Here is a 26,682-nt window from a genome sequence, read left to right on the forward strand (position 1 = left end):
CGACATAGCAGCGTTTCCTTTATCAACCCTATCTAGGCTTTGGGTTGACTGTTGAGGTTGGCGCACCACCAGTTTATATCTAGGGCACTTGCACTGTAAATGACCATACTCATGACACAGACAACAGCGAAAAGGTAAAGTCTCATAATCTAACTGTTGAACCCATGAGTAAGAGCCCGCACACATTTTTATAGCATCTGGCAAAGGTTTACTAAGATCAATTTCAACACAGATACATGCAAAGGTCATTACCTTTCTCCCTAGGGTTTGCGTTGAAGATCCCACTGGCTTCCCAAGCAGTGCGGCCAGCATCCGTAGCACATACTCTTGAGAACATTCCACTGGAAAACGTGGTAAATGAACCCACACTGGAACCCTATTTGGGAGCTCCTCCGAAGGGTTAAACCCCACATGCCAAGGTTTGATGAACAACCCCAACTGGTTGTAAAAATATGGGCCTCCTTCAAAGACCCTATTGCGATCCTCCATGCAGGTGAAAGTAACCATGAAGTAGTTGTTTGCTAGCAGCATAATCTCCATTTCCCCTTTTGGTGCCCAAGTCCTCTGTGCCTAGTTTTCCAAAAACTACAAAGAAACCCTCATTCCCAAAAACTTGCAATATAGCGAGTGTTTTGAAAAGTACTCAATGTCTTCAACTATCATCTCAGGAGGAATAACTAGCTTCGGCCTCTCATTGCATCTCTCCAGGCAACCATTAATCTTCATAATGCGAAAGCTACCAACACTCCCCGACCTTGATTCAGATGAGAAAAGGTTATTGTTAAAAGTCTTCATACTCTGGAGTGGGGGTTTTGAGCCCACCGCAGCACGGAAATCCATGGCAGGAGGTACCTGCGAGGCCTCACCACCAATACTCGACATCAGAGCTCAAAAAAATAAAAAATAAAAAATTATACAAGAATATAAAGGACCCACACCCCAAAGGGCCACTCGAGAAGGCACGGCACCCACGACCCCACCCCTCCCAAGCACCATCGAGAGAAGGAGCCAGCCGAATCCCCCTGTCCCCCTGAAAGCCCTTGACCTGCAGCAAACCAGAACCCCAGCCACGCGTAGCCAAAACCCCACTCGAAGACCACTGCTTCACCCTCCACACCCTCGGCCGTTCCCTGCCTAGCCCCGTCTGCCACTTATCTCCCCCGACGCACCTGCACTTCCCTCCCCCGACGCACTTGCAACATTGCCTCCCACGAGCTAGGGCATCAAAACCCTAGCTCGGCCGCCCGTGAGCCCCCGCACGCACGACGCCATCGTTTTCCTTTTTTCTCACTTCTCAATCATAGTCTGCCTGATTAGACGGGACATGTTGATCCTTAAATGCATGTGGATTGTTTGACTCGTGACTTTTATGCTTCGCATCCAAATTGCTTGGAGAAGGAAAAGAATGTGTAGATGGATAGGAATGATATGAAGGTATTTTAGATGGATGAAAGGTGCTCGAAGATGTGTGCCTTTGTTGATCCCGCATAAGAGATGGAGGGATATAGGGACCTAAAATAGATGGAAGAGGTGAAGGGGAAGGCGTGCATTTGGATTTAACTGGAGAAATGTAGGATTTATGAGGGATACCAACATGTTGAGAGTGAGCAATGTAGCCATTATAATCGATATTTTCATTTATAGCAGGGGGTTCTAATATACCTTGTTCATGAATGTCTAACCCGTTTCTTTGATAATGCATGCTTTGGAAGATCTTTTTAACAAAGGGTTTCTTCTTACTTTTGATGCTAGAGGCAAGTCCATTTTGAGGTGGAGGTGGCTTGCAAGGAATATTGGATCATGAGAGGGCTTTATGGGCATGATGGACTCTTGAGACAAACATGGAGAATTATGACAAGGGAATAAAGGGATACTATGATCTTGACATGGAAGAGGACCATTGGATAGAGTAGGAAGGGTGTTTGACACATCATTTTGAATAGGACCATTTGAAAAGGTGGAAGAGGCATCATGATCTTGCTTAGGAAGTGGATTAGGAATGGGATTTGGAAGGATGCTTTTCTCTTGAGATGGAAGGGGGTCATCTTGGAAGAAATGGAAAGGTATAAGGGGATCATCATGGGATTCTAAGGAGGTAGGATCTTTTTCAACCATTGGATGGGATTGGAGAGTTTTGGTGTCTTGATCTTGATTTATGATAGGACTTGTTTCTTCATTTTTCAGATTATCCTCTTGACATGGAGTCACTTCTAAGGAAGGGGTAGTGTTTTTGATATGCATGGGGGATTCTTGGAAGGTGTTCATGTTTTTGCATGATGGGGAAGCATTTTGGATAGGGCCTTCCGGAGTGGGTATGATTGGAATTGGAGTGCATGATGGCATAGGATCTAAGATATCTAAATCGTATAAAGGATTTGTATGAAAAAAAGGATTAGCTTAGATTTGTACTATGGATAGACCTTGAGGGTCAACATGAGATGTTTCATCATTAGATTCATTGTTTGAGGGATATGATATGGATTGTTGTTCAAAAGACTTAGGAGATGGAGGCACCATAGAAGAGATGGAGTCTACATGTGGGCCATTGCTAGACATAGGTTCATAATTTTCATAATTTTGATCATGATTGGTAATGACATCTAGTTTCTCCTTAGGTGAATTATTAGGATCTTCAATTTCAATAACACCATCATCAAGGAGGTCTTGAATTTTATGTTTTAATTCCATGCACATTGAAGTCTTATGTCTGTTATGTCTATGATATGCACAATAATTACTCAAAAATTCACATCCCCATGTTGTCTTGTTAGGCAATATGATAAGATTGTGCTCAAGAAGCTCTTTCAAAGCTAACTCAATGGATTGACCCAAAGGTGTAAATTGTCTATCTAGGGGATGATTGGAGGAAATGTCTTTTTGTCTTGGTGAAGGTGTCTTGTGATCTTGTTTGAGATTTGACTTTTGATTTTCAATCACTTGTTCCAAATCATATAGTCGTTTTAGCATTCTTTGAAGTTTGTTGTGCTTGATGTCTTGAATTTGTCTCTAAATAGGTGTCATTGATTCCTTTTGTTGGATTTGAATGCCATATATTGTTCTCTTGAGATCTTGAATTTGAGCCAAGGTAGCCATGGGCATATATGATAGTTTTGATCATTGACCTAGGACAATGTATGAGACTCTAGATGGAATGCTGTTGGTGTAAATAAATATTCATTTTGGATATTATTACACTTACTTAAGTTAACTTAGGATAATGCATCTCTTCGTAGTTTGAATTTGAGACACTTAGGGAAGTGTGCACATAGGGATAGAGCTTGTAGGAGAAATTCCACCTTTTGTGGTCTTATTTTGCTGTTACACTCCACATTCGGTGGGTCATCCACCTCTTGTGGAATATTATATTATTTCTCCTACCTACCCTTAGTATTTCTTACCTACCCTTGTTTCTCATTGAGCCACATGTCATATTTGTGTGCTCATACATCCATATGGCCTTGCCTATATAAGCAGGCCTCTATTCATTATATTGGTTAATCCAGTTGATCATTTTGCATATTGAAGAGAATATAGTTTGTTCTTGTCATTCTATTCTCTTTTATGCTTTTCATTGTGCCCTTGATCTTGGCAAAATCCTACATGGTATCAGAGCTATTGGGGCTTCATTGATTGGCTTTTGGAGACATCGTGGAAGGCTTCTATTTTCGGATTTGGGGATCTTCATTTTTTGGGGGCATCATACAACGATTTGGACATCACCATTGAATCCGGGAGGCCGTTTCCATAAATTTCGACTATAAAGTCGACCTATTTTGGTGAGAAATTTTTTTTCCCCATTTTAGCTATTATCGTACGGATTTTGAATTTTTTTTATTTTTCGAAAAAAAAAAAATTTATTTTTTGAAAAATTTCGAAAAAAAAAAAAAAAAAAAAAAAGTTTTTTGTGTTGGGGGGTCCGCAAACCCCCCCGTACCCGCAATATGTGTGCCACAGGTTGCAGGCGTACGTTCTATCAGCGCCGCCCGTACCTGCCGGTCTCTGCGCCCGCCGTCGCTGTCGGTCGTCCCGTCCTCCTGTCGGTCTTTGCGCTCGCTGCTGTGTCGCCACCGAGACCCGCCGCCGCCGCCGCCCGTAGGTCCTCGCCGGTCTTCGCCTTCCGCAGGCCGCCGCCGACATCCTTAGCCATCGCCGCTGGTAGCCTCGGCTCCGGCCGCTTCCTCCGTCGGCGACCACCAAAACAGGCGGCCCCGCGTCCACCACGTGGTAGGGGGCCACTGGCTTGCAGTCGACTTCCATACGCCACGTCACCTGTGCAACACAGTCCGTCTGTACGCCACTATACAGTGCCACGTTATCATCCGTACTGCACAGTCACTTGCCCAGTCAGCAGTCCGTACAGTACGGACGCCCAGTTAGCAGGGAGGCGAAGTTTTTGCGACGGTCAAACGACCGTCAAATTTAACACAGTGAATTGCTGACGTCAGCGCCACATCAACATTTTTTGAAATTTTTTTGACCCCTCTCCATTGAGCTTTTTAGTTTTGCAGTCCAACTTTGAAAGGCCATATCTTGCTCATTTTTGCTCCTTTTTTGGTGCAATTTTTTTTGAAATGGGCTAAAATTTCGTGATCTTCGCAGTGGTGTGGTTATTTTTTGATTTTGGTGCACAGGTTTTTCGGAATTTTCGGGTTCTCTCAGTTGTACTTGTCCAATCCTCAATTTTGCAACTTCAAAGGCCTCGTTTGAGCTCATACGACCTCCTTTTTAGGTGCCGTTTTTTTTGAAAGTGCTTATTTTTTTGTCTACTTTCATAATCTATGATCAGATTTCAGAGATTTTGAGTGGAAATTGTACTTTCAGATATTGGTCTTATTTGGCCTATTAGGTACTTGTAAATTGCTTGGATCTTAGTTAGATCTCTTGCATTATCAGTTTGAGTCTCTTTTGGCATTATTAAGGTAGTTGTAAAATTGTAAATCAGAAGTCCACTTTGCCATTTTTTGCAAGTGGCCCATTGTATATGCACTACTTATAAAGTGCCAAAATCATCACATTTGGGGGGGGTTCTTTGATTGAGTGAATTTGGGGGGGTGTCTTGTGTGATTGTGCCTCTCTTTGTGCTCTTTCCATTCTTGTTGCAATGAGTCCTAATAAATTTCCACCTTTAACTCCACATAATTATGCATCATGGAAAATTAAAGTATGGAGTAAATTAATGGAAAAGGGTCTCACACACTACATAGATGGAACAATAACAACACCACCTGATCCTAAGGCTGATCCAAATGCTCAATTAGAATGGCTCACAAAGACTCTTGGAACTTTACGGAAGTATGTATCTGATTTCCTCATTTTTCACATTGAGAAGTGTAAAACAATCAAAGAGGCTTGGGATATGTTTCAGAAATTGTATGGACAAGTTGATGAAATCAGAGGCTATCAGATTGACAATGAGCTCACCAACTTGGATCCCAAGAGTTTTGATACAATCCAAGATTATGTCACCAAAGCAAATGAGCTAAGAGCAAAGCTTAAGGATTGTGGAATTGACAAAAAGGATGCTCAATTGATATTCAACTTGTTGGATAAGCTTGCACCAGAATATGCAGCATTTGTGTCTAGCTTCCAAACTCATCGTTTGACAGTAGGGAGTTCTTATGTTATGCCTTCATTTGATGCTTTCACAGAAATGTTAATATTGGAACAATCTAAGTTGTTGAACATGGGGTTTCTCAAGTCTTCAAAGTCCAAGGCTTTGGTGGCTAATCAAGGGAATCAAGGAAGTCAAGGCAAAGATTCCAATAAGAAGAAGAAGCACTCTAAGTCTAAGCCACACCAGGAAAAAGGGCAATCATCCTCTCCATCACAAGGCGACTTTGCATCCTCTTCCAAGAAGGGGACACCACCTAAGAAGGATAAACCAACTTGTGCATATTGCAAGAAGTATGGTCATGATGAGCATCGATGCCATGCAAAACAAGTTGATGAGTTAACCAATCTTCTCAAGAAAAACAAAATCAACTTGCCATCCGCCTACACAAAGAAGGATTCATCTCCTTCCTCTTCCTCACAGTCTAAGGGAAAAGGGCAAGCATTTGTGGCTAAACAGGTTCTTCACAACAATGGATACTTGACTCGGGTGGCTCATATCACATGGGTTCTACAAGGGAGCAGTTTTCTTCATTGGAGCCATCTAAGGTACCTCACATTGACATAGGTGATGACACACAAGTAGAGGTTGAAGGGAAAGGTTCAGTTGACATGGATGATGGAACATTTGAGAATGTTCTCTATGTTCCTAACTTGTCTACCAACCTTCTCTCCATCTACCAAATCACTCACTATGGGAATGGGAAAAAGGTTGAGTTTACACCAGATTCAGTTGTGGTAACGGAACTTGATGATGATGCCTTGGTAGCAGTGGGACAAGTCAATAGCAACTCAAGGCTTTATTCATTCTCCCACTTTTTTGCCAAGTTCACCTTCTAGGGCCTTGCTTACTCATTCAAATTCAGAAACTAAGCTATGGCATGAGCGGTTTGGTCACCTTAACTTCCGCTATCTTCAGCAGCTAAGCACTAAAGACATGGTCACAGGTCTACCTCGAATCAGTTTTTCAGAGGGTGTATGTTCAGGTTGTTCCATGGGCAAGCATCCCGAAGAGAAGTTTGATAAGGGGAAAGTTTGGAGAGGTTTGGAAGTTCTTCAACTTGTTCATAGCGATGTAGCAGGTCCATTTCCAGCACCTTCATTTAGTAAGGCCCGCTATGTTCTTACCTTCATTGATGACTACTCCCGCTTCACTTGGGTCTACTTTCTCATTCATAAGAGTGAAGTATTTGACAGATTTCAGGACTTCAAGACTCGTGTGGAGAAGCAATCAGGGAAAGTGGTCAAGATTCTTCGCACAGATAATGGAAGGGAATATGTGAACAAGAGACTTGAGGATTTTTGTACATTTGAGGGGATTGATCTTCAGCATTTTGTCGCATATACTCCACAGCAGAATGGGGTTGCAGAACGCAAGAATAGAACTCTCAAAGAAATGGCTAGCTGTATGATACATGCACGTTCTCTTGATCCCGCCTTTTGGGCAGAGGCTATTAGTTGTGCCACACACATCCAGAATCGGGTTCCTCACAAAGCTTTGCAAGGTATTACTCCTTTTGAAGCTTGGGCTGGTAGGAAACCGATTGTGAGACATTTCAGAGTCTTTGGGTGTCCAGCATGGGCTCGCATACCTCCGCAGAAACGCAAGGCATTGGAAGCACAAAGTCGGCCTTGCATATTTGTTGGATATCCTGAGGGTGTTAAGGCATACAGATTGATGGATCCAGAGACACATGAGGTATTCATTGAGAGGAGTGTTCACTTTGAGGAAAGCTCTCCTAGTTTAGCCTCTCTACCTCCTCCACCTTCCTCCATTGTGGATAGTGATGTTAGTGATTTAGATGATGATACTCCTTCAACTCCGACTCGCAGGGTTACACCTCCGTAGGGTCCACTTGCAGTTGAGGAGCCTCGTTCTCCACCTCCACCTAGACCTCGTTGGGCTCGACAGACACTTGAGTCCGCGGGTTCTCTTGTTGGGGATCCTTCGGATACACGGAGAACTCGATCACAACATCAGGATCTTCCACATGCATTCATTGCTACTGCTTCTGATCCACAGACATTCAGGGAAGCATCAGGGGTTCCTGAGTAGGACCATGCTATGGAGGAAGAGTATAGTTCCTTGATGAGGAACAACACATGGGATCTAGTCCATCTCCCTAAGGGGAGAAAGATGGTTCGATGTAAGTGGATCTATCGGACCAAGTTTGCAGCGGATGGTAGTGTGGATAAGTATAAGGCTCGGCTTGTTGCGAAAGGTTTCTTGCAGGTTGCAGGTGTTGACTATACTGAGACCTTTGCACCCGTAGCTAAGATGAACTCCATTCGTTTGACACTTACTATTGCTGCAGCTCATGGTTGGGCTGTACATCAGATGGATGTGAAGAGTGCTTTTCTTCATGGTGATCTTGATGAGGAGATTTATATGGAGCAGCCACAGGGTTTCATCCAGGATACTTCCTTGGTTTGCAGACTAAGGAAATCTCTCTATGGCCTTAAGCAGGCCCCTAGGGCTTGGTACGCCAAGATGGATTCCTTTCTTCTCTCCACAGAGCTCACCAGGTGTCATTCCGATCCAAATGTCTACATTTTGCGATAGGATGACTCTCACTTGATACTTGTGCTCTATGTTGATGACTTGATCATTACAGGAAGTACTTCATCCATCATTAGCAGGGTCAAATCTGCTTTGCATGACAGATTTGCTATGATTGACTTGGGTCTTTTGCACTACTTTCTCGGGATAGAGATTTCACAGTCACCTTCCGGGATTACTCTATCGCAGCCCAAGTATGCTCTTGATCTACTTGCATGCTTTCATATGGCTGATTGTAAGCCTGCTCCGACTCCCTTTCTTTCAGGAGTCAAGCTTGAGGCTCAGTGTTCTTCTCCACCAGTTGATGCCACTTTCTATCGTCGGCTTGTGGGTAGTCTCATCTACTTGACTCATACACGCCCTGATATTTCATTTGCAGTTGGCATGGTTTCCCGCTTCATGCAGGAACCACATGAGCTTCATTGGAAAGCCGCCAAACGCATCCTTCATTACATCTAGGGTACACATCACTATGGGATTCACTATGCAGCAGGCACAGGACTTCGCTTGGTTGGTTACACAGACTCCGATTGGGCTGGCGATCTAGTTGATTGTAAGTCTACTTCTGGTTACAGTTTTCACCTTGGTTCAGGCCCCATTTGTTGGCAGAGCAAGAAGCAACATGCTATTGCTCTCTCTTCGACTGAGGCTGAGTATCGAGGCGCTGTTAACGCAGCGACTGAGACCATTTGGCTCCAGCAGATCCTCACAGAGTTTGGATTCACCACTCCACGATCAACAGTTCTACATTGCGACAATCAGAGTGCTATTGCGATCTCAAAGAACCCGGTCCAGCACCAGCGGACCAAGCACATCGAGATTCATATGCACTATATCCGAGAGCTCATCCAGGAGCAGGTTATTGATTTGCAGTATTGTCCTACAACAGAGCAGGTTGCTGACATATTCACCAAACCTTTCACCGAGAGTAAGTTCCAGCAGTTGCGAGCTCTCTTGGGGGTGCTGGATGTGTCATTAGGGGGGGTCAACTGACTTCTCCTTCCTCTCTTATGGGGGGGACTTTTTCCTCTTTGAGGTTTTGTCCTTCTTCTTTGAGAGTCTTTTGTACATTCATCTCTCTTTCGGGGGGGAGTTTTTTCTCACTGGGTTTTCTCCCTTTCTCCGTTTGTGAGAGATTGCATTGCATAGTTATGTCTTGCATTTGCATATTGTACATGGGTACCTATCATGGCCTAGTAGCCGGGACCCATCTTGCATTGTTGACTTGAGTCTTCATTCCCCCAAGTTGCACTTAAGGGGGGGTGTTGGTGTAAATAAATATTCATTTTGGATATTATTACACTTACTTAAGTTAACTTAGGATAATGCATCTCTTCGTAGTTTGGATTTGAGACACTTAGGGAAGTGTGCACATAGGGGTAGAGCTTGTAGGAGAAATTCCACCTTTTGTGGTCTTATTTTGCTGTTACACTCCACATTCGGTGGGTCATCCACCTCTTGTGGAATATTATATTATTTCTCCTACCTACCCTTAGTATTTCTTACCTACCCTTGTTTCTCATTGAGCCACATGTCATATTTATGTGCTCATACATCCATATGGCCTTGCTTATATAAGCAGGCCTCTATTCATTGTATTGGTTAATCCAGTTGATCATTTTGCATATTGATGAGAATATAGTTTGTTCTTGTCATTCTATTGTCTCTTTTATGCTTTTCATTGTGCCCTTGATCTTGGCAAAATCCTACAAATGCAAACCCTAAAAAAAATGCGGACTCAACTATATGATATGAGTGAGATTAGGATGTAACTAAGGATCAATGCAAAGATGCAATCTATGTGATATGATTGAGATGGGAAAGTGATGTGCATCTAAACCCTAAATGGGATATGAGGATGTTTGATGCAAGGACTAAGGATACTCTAGGTCTGAAAATATTTGGAATGTGAGGTTTGACTTGTGCTATGATGGATAGACACAAGGATAAGTGATCAAAGAGAGGGCATGCTATGATAGGAGATGATGAACTCCAAGCGGAATACCAACTCAAAGATGCTGATAGGTTCCCTAACTCAAGGAAGATGCAGCTCAAGTGATAAGGGTGATTAATGATCGAAAGTTGATGTGAGACCTAAGACGAGAAATCCTAAGTGCAAGCAATGTTTTTGGGTTTTTTAGATTTTTTATTTTTTTATTTTTTTTGGATTTTGGTCTGCAAGTAACAATGAAATGTCAAGACCAATGATGAAATGACCTAAGGCACTTATGCAAGGTTTAAGGTTATGTCCTAAAGGAATGATGGAAGGCTATGCAAAGATTATGGATATGATCTAAGGGGATTATGTAAGGGTATAATCTAATGGTGGTATGCAAAGGTTTGTTCTAAGGTGCTATGCAAAGGTTTGATCTAGGGGCGGTATGCAAGGACTAGGTATAATTAAATGAGATATGCAAGGATGAAAGGTGCAACGAGGTGAAGACTATGCAAGGACCTAAAAGGTATGACAAGCTAGAATGACGTGACTATGCGAGGACCTAAAAGATTAGAACTTGAAAAATGATGTCTCAAGAGATTTGAAATGATTGTTTTGAGAACATAGGTTTAATGTTTTAATGTTGTTTTGCAAGGTTTCAGTTTCAAGTGTGGTGTTGATTATGAAATGTTTTTGTTTGTTTTGCACACTTAGAAAACACGACAAACATAATGTTTGTTTGATTTTGCAATTAAAACACATTCAAGCACAATCCTAAGGCTGGCCAGGACAATAGTTGTTAAATCTCATTTGGGGGGTTACCTCGAGCTATGCAATTCAGAGCGGATTCTTAGGTGCTTTACCCCACTGGCTCCACCTTCGACACTCACTTCTCCGGGGCAGCCAAGCACTAGTCCCCACGAAAACTCCCCATGGCAAACTTTGTATCTCTACTAAGAATCGTAAGAATGTTGACTTCTAACACAAAAGGCGTCTAGTAATGGCATTCGTTCCAGTGGCCACACATGCGGCGGCATATGCTTTGTTAAGGAAGGCTCCCAGCCTATAGAGGTTGCGCTCAATAGGGTTTATGGGGAGACATGCCGTCTGTATGAACTAATCAGCACCTCGTTGCTTGCATGTTGAGTTTGGCGCTTTCCCTAGCACTTGAGCGCAATATTCACTGTGTGAAGGAATTCACAATTTTTTTGTGAATCCTTGAGACCCTCCATTTAGCGCCCAAGTCCACAGTTGGGCGAATTTTCAACACTATGGAGGAATCATGAAATTTGTCCATTTCTCCTTGCCTTATCCATTCTGGCGCCCTCCACAAGGCTGGGGCGAAATTCTGCACAGGGGAAGGATTCTTCACTTTTTCCACCTCCCTTTGGGAAGTTCATTTTAGCGCCCATCTCTAGGCTGAGGTGGAATTTCCTGTATGTGAAGTGTAATGTCCCTACTAGTTAGAGATCACTATCCTGCAAAACAAATTGTTAGAATACAAAATATACATATTTAATTCATCTTTAACTTTGCAATTAATTAGCACGATCATAGTTTTCATCTAATAAAAAGGATACGAATGTCATACGAAAGTATGTCCTTAGGCGGCCATGAAACTCGCCTTCTTGGAACCCCTTGGTTCCAAGCCCTTCAGGAAATCGAAGTTGAGTTCGAATCCTGTCTTGTTACACCCAAGCCCTTCAAGGAAGACCCTTGTCTATTCCTTGCCTTGGGTGATGCCTTCATCATCCAAGTCCTCAGAGGGGATTGGCCAGATCCATCTCTTCTTGGAGGAGTTTAATCAACCAAGCCATACATATGCATATAGGTATTCAGTATATATACTGCCCTAGGGATTATCATAATCCCTTCCTTAGACTAAGGGAGTTTCCTCCCTATAGCCTCCAACATGTGATTTCATTTATATTACATTTTGCATTTTTATTACTATTTTCCATTCCATAATCCACATTTACATATTTCTAATTTAATATGTATTCCCCAACATATATTCATAAAAATGTTCATTAACCAATATTCACATTTATTTCTTAACATATATTCTTACTATTCATTGATATGTATTTATTACTTATGTTCATACATATTCATTAACATCTAAAAATTATTCATTACATATGTATTAAACTGTTCATTACTACATTCCTTAACATATGTATTAAGCTGTCCATTACTATACTAACATATGTATTTTATATTCTTTAACATATGTATTAAAATATTCATTAATATATATATTAGAATATTCATTATTAATATTTATTAATATTTATATATTGAAATATTTATTATCAATATTCATTAATATATATATTAAAATATTTATTAAGTATATTCATTTACATATATATTTGTGACATCTCTTACCTATTTATTAGTTTACCCATTATTAATACATTTGCTAATTACCTTTTTGTATACATCACTAATACCCTTCACTAATATCACTACTGCCTTAAAAACATAAGTTGGTAGTATAACTTTGGCTATAAAGGCAGACAGATCTGACATGGGTCGGATCTGGTCTGCCACTATATTAAGTATGACTGTCGTACTTATTCTAGTTTATATTAATATTACTATTAAAGTCTGCATAAACATTTTCAGGCTTCATATATAAGCATACGTATTAAGCCCTTCAGTAACATATATATTAGGACATTCATTCCTTACCGTATGTATTAGAATGTTAATTCTTATATTCTATATTACATACAGCAAGTGACCTGTAACATATATATAACATATTAATTTATTACGTACCTCTTTGTTCACAGCCGTACTGGTTCCTCCAATCGCAGTCTCTCCCTTTTTTTTTTCCAAAATGTTTTAGATCTGCCTTATATATCTCTCACATGTTCTACCCTTAAGAGTTGTGACTCTTCAATCATTAACGAAATAGTGTGTCTTTTCCTAAATTTCATTATCTTATCTAAGCATAATCACATTTCTGACTAATCGTGGCTTTTTAGTAAAGGTAAGAGACTCACATTAGTTTGATAAACTGCATCTCTTTACTATTGGTAATCACACTTTCTCTTGTTGTGCTACTTCCTCACTAACTTCAGCAGCCTGATAACGAACTATGTACTATAAATAATCACCTGCTGCATAACACCTTATATGTTTTGATGCATCAGATAGAGGACAATTTTTGACTGTCGCCCTAGGAGTTTGACCATCGATACATTATGCATTTAACAATCAACATTCTCACAGCCGACGGTCATGCTTTCAATCGTAGGCGGAACTCATCATAAAGTGATTGCCAAACATTACCAATATTGGAGCGATAGATATAAGAATATCATTGTTAATATCACCGCTCTTATATTATCGCATTCATCCTTCAGCGACGTTGTAATGATCTTGCTAGAGTCAAAAAGATTTTGTTTGCCAAGGTGCCACGATCTTTACCGCTCACTATATCTCTTTGGTTGCATCATTCATCTAAGGCCACATGAGTAAGATGGATAAAAGTCCATATGCGTGGCATCTTATAGAATGGCGTGCTTCATATTCTTGCAAAGGGAATCGAGTTGGATTTCAAAAGATTGTAAAGTCTTGTTCCAAGACAATCTTCTTTTATTAAAACATGAAACAAGTTGTAATATTATATTAATGTTTACAATATAATATTAACTTATATTTCAAGAATATTATTAATAATGAATATTAATAAATATTAATTAAATAATAATATTTAACAAATTAATTTGAAATAATCATTTGTTGATGAATATTATATTATATTAATTAATAAATAATAATTGCTTCATTTAGAATATATATAACGGTCAAGGAGGGGACATGACATGAAGGATTCTTGAAATTTTTTGTGAATCCCTGAGACCCTCCATTTAGCGCCCAAGTCCATACCTGGGCGCTATTTCCACGAGGGCAAGGAATTTTCATTTTTTGCATCTGTCCTTGCCTTCCTCAATTTGGTGCGCAACTGCTATTTCTAACAGGGCAAGGAATTTTCATTGATTTGTGAATTGTCCATGAGAAGACCAATTTGGTGCCCAATCACTCCTTTGGGCGGAATTTTCACTCTGGCATGGATTCTTGGAATTCATAGTTCGATTTTCCAAGCTAAGGACAATTTGACCCCTTCGCAATTTTGAAGTGTCTTCCTGAACCTTGGTGAATTTTAGAGCTTTCCATTTTAGGCATAGGCTTCCAGCACTTGACCAATTTCTAGCTTTCTCTGTCTGTTGTCTGACACTCCGGAATTAGAAATATCTGCAAATGTCTGATCTTTGTTGCCTTATCTGACTGACCCTGCCAATACTGACTTTCCAAAAATAGAAACCTTCAAAGTGTTAGCGTTAGACCCCTAGACAGGGTGCAGGAATGACTTACTAAAAATAGAAATTACTAAAAATAGTAAGTTTGATTTTTGGCAAAATGACGACATTCTGGGACTCGGAAAAATCCCTAAAAAATAGAAAGTTGCTCCGTTTTGGCTCAAATTTTATTGGGAGGTTCCTTGAAGGGTCTTGATTCCAGTTGTATATTCAGTTTTCCCAAAACCCTAACAGAAACCCCTAAAATCTAGGGCAGAAGGCAGAAACCCTAAAAAGGAACAAAACATGCCCTAGACTTCATAGAACTCGCTCGACAGAGAAGCAGATCAACTCCAACTGACCCCCAAACATCCGCAAAGCAAAGAGATTGACGAGACTGCCACCAAAACACAAAAAACCAAGACCAAACGAGCGAAAGAGCCTAAAAGCTAGGGGGTCCCTATTTGGGATGGGGTGATGTGTGATTAGGTCACAACAAGCCTCATATAGAAAACATTACGACCCTTGATTTTTTTCTCTGCATCTACTAATTGTGGAACTCTCACCAAAGCTTCTAACACCTGAAATAAAACAAAATATCAAATAAAAATTTGATTTTAAATGAAAAAAAAAGTAGTAATGTAAAATAGCAAAAAACCAATTATGGAATATCATGATGATAATTTGTAAGTCACCTTGAGGATCTTGTCCATCTTTTTGGTAAAATACTTTTCAAGATTGTCTTTAGTACTGTTTTTCCTTCACCTTTCCTTGAATAAAGAGAGTCCCTCCTATTGAGTGCTCATTAGCATCCACTTAAGAGACAACAGTAAAGCTGCGATGCTTTGCAAAGTAATGAAATTGGTGGCAAATTGTGTTGTACCTGGCCACACAAATTGTTTACCATTAGTGTGTTGTTTCATTAGATTAAGCACCTATTGACCATTTTTGTGTCAACCCCCCCCTGAAGATAACTGATTTGATTTTTTTGCATAACTTGCATGTTATGCAAACTATGTTGGCGGCAAGAAGTTGGGGTCTTCTCATCTATTCGAGTTCCAAGTTCTATGTTTAAGTTGACCGGTCATGGTGGCCAAAATAATTTAAGGCTTACTGGTTGAAGGGTCCTAGGTCCATGGCGGGACCGACCCCTTTCACCCGCTACCGGTTGGCGGAGTTCCTTGTTATCGCTTTGTCACATTGAAGAGGAACACTTCCACTTTTGTTCCTTGTTCCGATCTTCCATTTTCGTGCGACTACCCAATAAGCGATGGTGAGAGGGGATGAGGTTGTTGGCGAGGGTTTCCTTTCGCTTATTGCGCTGTCGAGAACTTTCCACTTCTATTTCCTATGCGAGTGTTCCACTTTCGAGAGATTGAGTAATGTCCCCTAGCTGATCTATTTCAATATATTAAAATTGATTGATATTCTTCAATTAATTATTAACAAGTGCTTATTTGCTTTCCTCACTAGATGATTAATATCATTATTAATATAGATATCAGACCCTGCTACTACTTCAGTTTTAAGGGAGAAAGGTTTACGTAGGTTACCAAAGCGCTTAGAGACCAACTACAATAGGTTCCCTCAAAGTTTATAGATCCAAGCCCTTACCTATCTTGGGTCTATACCCTCAAAGCTTATGGGTCGCTGATCCCCACCCTATCTTGGGACTTAACCTATTTCTTGGATTTAGACTGCCCCTCTTTGGAACATCTCATCCCCATCTTCTTAAACACTGACAGTAATAACATGATTTAGACTGTAAGTACACTAACTTCTCATGTATTATGAATATATATGATATTAAGTATGACTGTCATACATATTGCAGTTTATAACAATATTATTACTAGATTCTGCATAACAACTTTGTCAGGCTTCATATACTAAGCATTATACCACCAAGAACAAGGATGTTACTGCCTGTAACTTGATAACAATTCTGATCTGATCTGATCAATGGTGATGTCACTAGATGTTTTTGATTCCTTACCTTTATATCTCTCAATTTGAGGGAGAGGTCACACCTCTTCATCATGTATGCCCTTTGGCAAGAGACATACCTTTTTACCATTAGCAACCTTTGAAAGAGTGCAACTCTTCATTATTTCTACCCTTTCAAAGGGACACAACCTTTCGTAATCAAATCTGCACTTCTCATTTCCAAATTATCCTCCCTCTCAAATGAGGTTCTCTTCTCCCTTTTATATCTCATTGTTGAGGGAGTCACAACTTTGCCTTTCATGTCTTTTGACTTTTTATTAACTTAATTAATTTTAATTAATCATATTTAATTATATTATTTTATATTTTAATTTAATTTTTAATATCTTAATTTTATTATTAAATTCTGTTTCGAAGTGGGGACATTACAGATTGTGTGATAGGCGATGCTAACTGGAGGAAGAGAGTGTTATCATTGTTTTGCAATGATCAAGAATGTGGGCCTGGGGCGCCACGTCAGTCATTTTTGGCCGTCGGATCTTCATAAAGGCTTGATCCGACGACCATGTTTTAATCTTGCATTGGGCCTAATGGACATTTACATGGAGAGATCTCGCACGTCCATGTTCGCGCAAATCTCTCAGATCGACGGTTAGCATTCAATCTTCTTTGAGCCGTTGGCATTTAAACTCTTTTGCAGACGGTGGTTGTCGATTCGATGGTCGAGACGATCTTCCTTGCTTGGTTGGTGCCCAATATCCAATCAAAATTCAATGCAGTTGCTGGATTTCAATGCCATAACACTAGAGGTGATTCCTGTAGACGATTCCAAACGCTACCCATGCCTCTTCAAGGCATTGTGAAGACTTTTGTGCCCTGCAGGTGCATCTGCGTAGAGCTTTTCTTCCTTCTGTGCAGGGATTTTGTTTCTTCCCAGGTGGGGAAGATATTTTCAAAGCTGTCCTTGCACGCAATCAAATCAGATTATTCGATGTGATCTTCTCCTCTTTGATATTTTGTAACTTAACCCTATGTGGGTTAGGGTTTCTTAACTGCAACCATCTGAGTTATGCCTAAACTGTAAAGGCAAATGTGTAACATTTGTACAAGATCTTTCTTTTCTTTTGCTGAAAACTTATGTTTCTTTGCACTTGTAAAAATTTGCTTTGCTCTTACATGAATAGAATTCACTTGTTTTGCCTTCATTCAGTTCTTTCAACTTGTGTAATGTTTTTACCTTTTTGTTTGAATGCATTTTAATTTGTTTCCTTAGTATAGGTGAGTGTGTTGATCCCTTGTGGATATCATCTGTGAACTGGATCAGTTCCTCTTGCTATCTTGCAAATTCCAACGTTCACTTTGCATTTTGGAAGCTAATTAGGATAGAATCTTGTGCATGTCTTGGGTGGTTTTATTTGTGTTTTGTGCAGTCATAGGCAGGGAGATCACATTTCAGTCTAGGTGCAAACCTTTTTTCCCCCTTTCAAGCAACCTTTCTCTCTCTCCCTTTTCCCTATTAGATCATAGATTAGTTTTATTTGTGTTGGGTTGGTCCAACACTGCATTTGGATTGGAAAGGAAGTCGGCCTTCTCCGGAGATTCAACCTCAACAGCGCAAGGTCCCACACTTGAAGGTTGTTTCCATGTTTCACAAGGTTGATGATCAAGTCTGATCATTGTAGGGTGCAAACTTTTGTGACAACACCACCCAAGGGTGATTGTTGATGTATTTTGTTATGTTTCTTTCATCTTGCACCATGCTTTTTACCCATGAAAGTTTTCTGATATTCTCAAGGAGTAGATCGATGTAGGATGCCTCCCCTCTAGTTGTGTGCTGGCTATCATATATGTTGCTGCATTGCCCATCACAACTTGGACAACATCTTGCACACCTACGTACATGATCATCTCTTCCAACATGTGGCATGGTGTCTTGACAATATTTTTTTTATTAGAGGTGCTGGTTGAATTTAGGAACACCAACTAATCCCTTGAAGCCACAACAAAGTCAATTATGGTGTGTTTCCTACTATGTGTCCACCCATTAGCTGTCATGCCTCACTATAGAGACAACCCAGAAAATTGTCTTATTTATAAGACCACGATTTTCTGTAGGAAGGCAAAGATTATAAAACTGTGATCATGCAGCGACTAAGGAAGTTAAGAAATCAACTAAATACAAATTGCTGGCCAACCCCGGGATTCATGTACTATTATTGTACCCAAGACATTGCTGACTTCCCCATAGGGAATATATTTTGATCACCAAGTATTATATATATTGGATTATAAGAGAGGGCAGTGAAAGGAGGAAATGAAGGACAGCGATCATTAATTTTAAAGTGCAGCAACTTCATTAAGGAAGGCTATGATTACTTACAAGGCAACGACAGTTTATTAACAATAAATGAACAAATTGAAGTGAGCATTTAGTAATGAAAGGGCATCCTTCAAGTTCAAAGAGGCATGATCCTTCTCAGAAGAACAGCAACTTCCCAAAGATCACAACCCTTCATAAAGACACTAAAATATAAAACAAGGAAAGCAGCCAATTGGAAGGGGACCATCACTGCAGATCTGAAGTTATATCAAGCAATCATTTTGGAAATCAAACCATCTAAAAGATTCAGCAAGGCAAATCTTCAAACAAGAGAGAATCTTTAAGCATTCAATCTAATCAGAATTGCAGACTCAGAATATATATATTGACCAGCAGCTTATATGCTAATCTAATATTGTGGTCTGAATTATAGTGCATAATGATTTGGCTGATTTTATATTCAGTAGGAAGTAGGATTTTAAACTCAATAGCCAATTAGCCGCCCCATTATGGAGGGGAGAATGTACATACACAAAGTGTAATTAGCATTCAAATAGTAGTAACCCCGAGTGGGACTGGGAGGCCGTATGACGAGTGTCATTCCGTGCTCGTGGGCTTGATGGATAAGCTCGAAGCGCCTTGTATGATCTCCTATGGTGCTTGATAATGTGGATAGGTTGTTGGGTAAAGCTTTAAGGGAATCCCCATGCTCTCAATCATAAGAGGATGAATAAGAAAGCATGGATAGGAGGCTCAGATACAAGCATTCCACTAAGTAGACCACTCCATGCTAGATGTCCAATGTGCCTACCACTTGGAGCCATGAGGGTGTGTCCACACTTGGGCTTAGTGTGGAGATTGCTTCAGCTTCCTCTTCCAAACCCTAATGTGATTGAAATTTTGAATAATAGGGAGTAACATAGAGATTGTCTATCTTATTGATTTAAGATTATTACATGTTATCGTCTAACCCTAATAATTGAAAAGCAGTGTTCCATGAGGACGCGTCCCCCCCCTTTTTGGGCGCGTCCCCCTGTCAGAGACGTCTCGGGGACGGGGACGCGACGTCCCCCGCCGTCCCGCCACCGCCACCCAAACGCCACTGGGATGTGGAGACGTCCCCGCGTCTCTGCGTCTCCCAGGGAGACGTGGAGACGTCTAGGCGTCTCCTGGGAGATGCCTGGGCGTCTCCCGCGTTCCCACGTGAATGAGGGGCGAAAAAAGCACTTTTTTTAAAACATGTGCCTTTTGGGGGGGTTAAGGGGTAACCCTAATTGGAGGTGGGCCCCACCCTACCCCCCAAAACAACACAAAAGCATGTTTATTTTGGATTTCACTCTCATTTTGGAAAACTGATTTTTTTTCCAGCAACCTGAAGAGGAGGAAATACTTGAAGAAGATTGATTGAAGGGGTGAGAAAAGTGATTGCAAGCGTGATAGGAGCTAGAAGAAGCAAGAAGAAGAGGAAGAAGAAGATTCTTCTACATTCTGGAGAGATTTTTCAAGCACAAGGTAGGGTTTTTCAACTTCTTCTTGTTTTTTTTTGTTTTATTTTCTAATTTTCATTGTTCTATGTCATTTTTGGTTTTTTTTCCCTATTCATCTCAAGACTTCAAATGAGATTTGATGTTGAATCTTGAGGGCAAAATGATTCATCATTTTGCCCTCAAGATTCAACATCAAATCTCATTTTGAGATGAATAGGAAAAAAATTTAACAATATAATCATTTTGCCCTCAAGATTCAACATCAAATCTCATTTTGAGATGAATAGGAAAAAAATTTAAAAATATATTGTTAAACTAGGCTGATTTTATTTTTATTTTTATTTTGTGAAATGTAGTGTCAATTTCACAATGAGCTCCCAAGGCATGAGTGAAGATGACATGGAAATCCATTTTCATAGTGAGAATGATTCAGAATATGAACCTAAAAATGAGGGGGGTGACCATGGGGCTGATCCTGGAGCCCAATCTAGTTCTATGGCAAGTGCACCAGTTAGTACATGTTGCCCTCCAGAGTTGTTGGCACCATATGCTAGGGGTCATTTTGATCCTAAGTCTCCTCTAAAACAGTTTGCTTCACGAATATCAATACAAGGCACATCACATTCAAGTGGGGGAACAAGGAAGTGGAAGTGCAATATTTGTGACAGAGAATGGTTCGGTAGCATTAGTAGGGTGAATGCACACTTTCTGTTTTGGAGAGGAAAAGGCGTGAAACATTGTAAGTTTTTGGAGGAACCCAAAAATATACAGTACAGAATTGAGTTTAACAGGCTTTGGGGGGTTCCAGATGACACAAATATTTCAATGCCTACTACTTTGTTTGCTAGGGCATCACTTCACGACAACCAGAATGTGCCACATACTTCTCATACTTTGCATGCGGGAGGATTGATGTTTGGATCTCCATCCACTTCCACTTCTACTGTCGCCAGGGCTGGGAAACGTAGGTTGCAGACACCACAGAGCAACCCCATTGCTGATATGTTTAATGTGCAGCTGAGAGATGAGATAGATGAATCCATTGGCAAGTTCTTCTTTGCCAATGGCATTCCATTTCATGTTACACGGTCTCCTTATTATAGGGAGATGATGGCTATGGTGGCCAAGGGAGGACCATCTTATGTGCCACCAGGGGAGACGAAAATGAGGACCTCGATCTTGGATAAATGCTATTCCAAGATCAATATTTTGATGGAGAAGATGAAGGCATGTTGGGTGGCATCGGGGTGCAGCATAGTTATGGATGGGTGGACGAACATTAGCCATCGTCCACTCATCAACGTCATGGTCACATGTGCAGAGGGCCCATACTTCCTTAGAGCAGTTGATTGTACAGGGCATCGTAAAGATGCTGATTTCCAGTTTCAGGTCCTTAGGGAGGCTATTGAGGAGGTTGGGCCACAAAATGTGGTCCAAGTAGTGATAGATGCAGCCTATGTGTGTAGAGTAGCAGGGAGACTTGTTGAGGCAGCCTATAGACACATTTGGTGGACCCCATGTTGTGTGCATGCCATGAACAATGCACTCAAGGACATGGGGAAGATTGACTGGATTAGAGGAGTGGTCACCGATGCGAGAGATGTGCAGATGTTTATCTGCAACCACCACACTTCACATGCACTCTTCAGGACCTTCGCGAAGAAGGAGTTCTTGAAACCAGTTGAGACTAGATATGCATCCTATTTCATTCTCTTGGAGAGAATGATTGAGTTGCAAGAGGCATTGCAACTCATGGTTATGACTAATGAGTGGAATAGGTGGGCTGAGGCCAAGACAGAGCAGGGGAGAAGGGTGAAGGAGATAGTGAAGACTGATGTGTTTTGGACTGATGCGAAATACATTGTCTCCATCATTTCTCCGGTATTCCAAGTGATCAGATATGGGGATGGGGATGCACCTAACCTTGGAGAGGTGTATGAGTGCATTGACTCTATGCCTGACCAGATGAGGGCTGCTGTGCGAGTGAAGGACCCCTCTCTAGCATTCTACAATGAGCAAATCCAGCCTATCATTCAGAGTAGATGGGACAAGTTGAACACTACTTTGCATATGGCTGCCTTTGCCTTGAATCCTAAGTGGTACAAGGCTAGATCGGGTAGAATGACACCGATTCAGGATGATGAGGTGAAGGCGGGTTTCTTTAGGTGCATAGAGAAGATGTTTGATTCCAGAGATGCCGGCACAATGCGCATTGAGTGGGGAAGATTTGCCACTCTTAGAGGTTTTTCAGATGCGGCAAAGATGGATATAGACCATAGTTGAAAAACTCGGACTCGCCACGGACTCGACAAACCAAAAATTTGGACTCGGACTCGGACTCGTGAAAGACTCGTGAAAGACTCGGCAAGGACTCGGCAAAAAAAAAACCGTAGTTTTACAAAAAAAATAAAGAAATTAATGCATTTAGAGAACATAAGAGCCATAATTGAAACATTACACATGTCACATACTCATAGTTTCAAACTTTCAACTCTAAAATGTATAATACCAAGATTTCTTCAATGCTAATTATGCTTTTATATAGAGCCTAATCAGACTCGGAGGTTAAATTTTCCCTACTTCCATTGGCGCAATTTCCCCCTATATTTTTCGACGGGGGTTTGGGGGCAACGCCCCCAAGTTGGGGTCAAGGGGCATCGCCGAAGGATCCTTAAATTTGACTAAGTCTGGAAAATTGAAGAATCCTCCAAAAACTAGATTTTGCATTATAACCCTTGGAGGTCCGAAACCACTCTCAAACATCCTGATAGTATATATGGAATATAACTTAAAGTCTGGAATGTCATCCTGATCTTCAAATGCCTTGAAACTTGGCGCTGTCTGGAATGTCTTCCTGATCCTGAAATCTGACTAAGTCTGGAAAATTGAAGAATCCTCCAAAAACTAGATTTTGCATTGTAACTCCTGGAGGTCCGAAACCACTCTCAAACATCCTGACAGTATATATGGAATATAACTTAAAGTATAAGAAAGTTTTTTTTCTTCTTTCTTATACTTAAATGTTATATTCCATATATGAATCCTAAATGTTATATTGCATATATGAATCTTGACGGAGAGACCAAATTTTTTCACATGTTAAACTCAATTTTAAAGCTTGCATGACTTTTATTCTGGGTCGCGCGAGTCCATCTGAAAGACTCGCGAGTCCATGCAAAAGACTCGCACGAGTCCTTGCAAAAGACTCGCGCGAGTCCTTGGCGAGTCGACTCGTGGCTCCCATGGACTCGCGAGTCCGTGGCGAGTCCACGAGTTTTAAAACTATGATATAGACACTATGGCACAGGAGGACCCACTTTTGTGGTGGAATTGTCATGGCTCGAAATCTTTGACCACCACTCTAGCCATCCGTCTGCTATCCCAGGTTTCCAGTTCTTCAGCTGCTGAGAGGAATTGGTCTACATATAGCTTCATCCACTCTCTTAAGAGGAAGAGACTTACCTCTAAGAGAGCAGAGAAGCTTGTGGTTGTACACAGTGCTTTGCGTCTCATAGACCGCAAGACACTCGTGTACAAGGAGAGTCCGAGCGAGAGGAGCCTTCATAGATTGATGAGGATGATCCTACCACTTCAGATGCAGGGCTAGTTGGTGTGAGCTTGAGGGACCTTGATCTTCAGGAGTCCAGCAGTTCCAGTGAGGAGGAGTTCGCAGATGATTAGAGGCCTCCATTAGCTACATTTTGAGTTTTGTCATTTTGTCTTTGACTCTAGTCTCTTTTGTAATGCTATTGCTACACGTATTTGTATTTGGCTACTCATTGTAATGATGAATCTTGTAATCATCTTTATTATTATAGACTTTGCAATGGCATCAGATATTTGTATTTTCGTTTTCCTTTTTCGATATTCATATGATAGAAATGAGAAATCTCCAATTTGACAATTTCATTTGTCAAATTTTATTTAGCATTTAGCAATTAGTATTACTAATCTAAGTAATCTTGGTATTTCCTATAGTTTCATTTGAAATTTAATTCTTATACTATTATACTGTTATACATCTTTTCAAAACTAGTTTTTCAAGTACTATATGTATATATATGAGCACCACCACCCTGCCACCCCCCCCGCCGCCGTCCCCCCGCCGTCCCCAAATTTAGGCCCTTGGTCCCCCCGTCCCGGAAACGCGTCCCCCCCGTCCCCAACACCTGTGGAACACTATTGAAAAGTATATATGTATAGATCCGTGGTTATGGTTGTAGGGTTAGTTCAAAGTCCATCTTGTTAAAAGGATAATTTGCTTGGTAAAGATATAACTCTACCCCTATTTCATCTCTTGTTTTATTGAATTTGTGATTTATGGCAATCCCGAAAAGGGGATATTACATTAGACCAAACATTGCAACTTTTTCTTTGTGAAATCTTGTTTTGTTCCTCCACCAAGAGCTCCATCCATCTAACAACATCGTCCAGTGGTCCACTCTTATTGTAAAAGGTTGGCGGCTTCACTGTTTCCTTGCAACTATCAAATTTGTGGCACTTACCTCCCAAGAAGAGCTGCTTACAGTGTGGTATGGTATGTTGATGTACCAAAAATTGGCAATTGCCAACCTTGCCTCATTTTTCTTCTCTTGGTTCCATGCAGTACCTTCAAGGAAAGGTTGGCAACAGGGAGTGTTACAAAGAACTGATGAATATCTAAATGAATGTGATGTAGATAGCTGACTAGAACTACTTGTGCTAGATGAGTGTTGTATCTGTGGGCGAATGCAAGATCTAACTACTCTAGTCTCAGGAGAAGAACCTATTACAGTTGCCATTGTTGAAGTAGTCCTTCACTTTTCTAATTTACTCTTCTCATGAAGTAAGGAGGGTGTTAACCTATTTATCACTTTGGACTCCGCTTTATCACAATGCAAAGCATCTCTTGCACAGATTTGTGCAAGATGAAATTTGAGGCAGTTGATGCCTCTTGTCATCTTCATCCCACAATAATTACACATAACTAGTCCTACTTGTCTGCCTAGGGTTCCATGCTTCTAAGTAGGGTCCCTAGGCTTGCTACCAACTTTGTTGCTTCTTGATGCCATATTTCAAACAAAATCTGCATTTCGATCATTATCTAAACAAAAGAACAAAATAAAAATTCAAATGTAAACCCTAGCAGCTAGCTAAACAACCAAAAAAAATGAACAATAAAATCCTATAATGAGAGGGAAAACCAAATAAACCCTGAAAAAACAAAAACACAAGGGACAATTTAAAATGCTGCCAAAAAACTCGTCAAATCAGGCCAAAATCAAGGAAAATCTGTTGAAATCACCTAAAAATGCATTGAATGTTGTCAGTGTCTTTAAGCAGTAAGAGATGGAAGGTGAAAATGTTAAAAAATAAGTGTCTTCATGCTCACTTTGCGACAGGATCTTTTTTCCATGATGTCAAGCAAGGTTTCCTATCAAGCTTGTGATTTTTTGGCTAGTTTTTTTGTAATTCGTTGGTAGAAACAAAAGAATGAGATTTAGAGGAAATTGCATGCTTTCTTAGTTGAGAGCATCATATTATTTTATTGTTCATATGCTAAAAATAGATTGATGTTACGTCAAACTAACTACAACTACTTATTACATACATGATACAACTGTACATATATTCTTTATTGTAATATTAAACTAATATTCTTATACAATAAGCCACTAATTTTTCACAAAAGCTGTCCCCAAGTTAACTTGCAAATAACTCAGCAGCAGTTTTTTCTCACGGAGTTCTTTTGTTATTTTTTAAACTATGGCTTGATCTCCCAATTTTATAAGAGATAAGACATTTCAGCTTGTGTACAAAAGCACATGCCTATTCTAAAATTACAAGAGACTAAGATTCTCATAGGATGGAGCAAGCATCTAAGAGGTTTCAGAAGCATTCAGCTCAGATATCCAAATTTTTTGCAAGTATTGTTATCAGCTGGGAAGTTCTAAATTATTGGCTACACAGGAATGATGAGGGATAAGTGGTTAGTTCTCTTATGGACATAATGATGTCTTCTTATAACTTCTGCTTATGGTCCAATAGATGTAGCATTGAAAAACACATGCTGATTGCTATTTCTGATACGTAAATAGTGCTGGTTCACCTTTCATATTTGGTCTGGGTTTCAAGTAATAAGGTGCTTTACATGAGAGTGATTTTGATGCACAAATTTCAGTTATTAATAATATACTAATCTTCTGCATTGGACTTATATGGTCTCATAACTGCAGCATTAGATCTTTAGATGAATTCTGCACCTTTGACAATTAACTTATAATTCTCTGAGAGTGTATTTCATTTTTTTTTACTTGTATTTGCAGGATGATGATGAGACTGTTGCTATGATAAAAGAATTATTAGAGACACGTATACGACCAGCTGTACAGGATGATGGTGGTGATATTGAATATCGAGGCTTTGATCCGTATGGTTTTACGCTGTGCTAGAACTCTAACCTGCAATAGCATACAATTTGTATTTGAATTATTAAAATCTCTACTCCTGGTGCAACATATTCTTCAAAT

General features: G+C 40.3%; 1 protein-coding gene across 4 annotated transcripts in view; it reads left to right on the forward strand.

Annotated features, from left to right (window-relative positions):
* Nucleotides 1–26,682, forward strand: part of LOC131051143 (nifU-like protein 4, mitochondrial) — a 135,939-nt gene that overhangs the window by 79,753 nt on the left and 29,504 nt on the right. For all 4 annotated transcript variants that reach the window (XM_057985526.1, XM_057985525.2, XM_057985523.2 and 1 more), the window contains exon 4: nt 26,479–26,582. In XM_057985526.1, the coding sequence (XP_057841509.1) occupies nt 26,479–26,582 (104 nt within the window). The remainder of the gene's footprint in view (nt 1–26,478; nt 26,583–26,682) is intronic.

This window comes from Cryptomeria japonica, chromosome 5, assembly GCF_030272615.1.
Source record: "Cryptomeria japonica chromosome 5, Sugi_1.0, whole genome shotgun sequence".
In the NCBI taxonomy this organism is placed as follows: domain Eukaryota; kingdom Viridiplantae; phylum Streptophyta; class Pinopsida; order Cupressales; family Cupressaceae; genus Cryptomeria; species Cryptomeria japonica.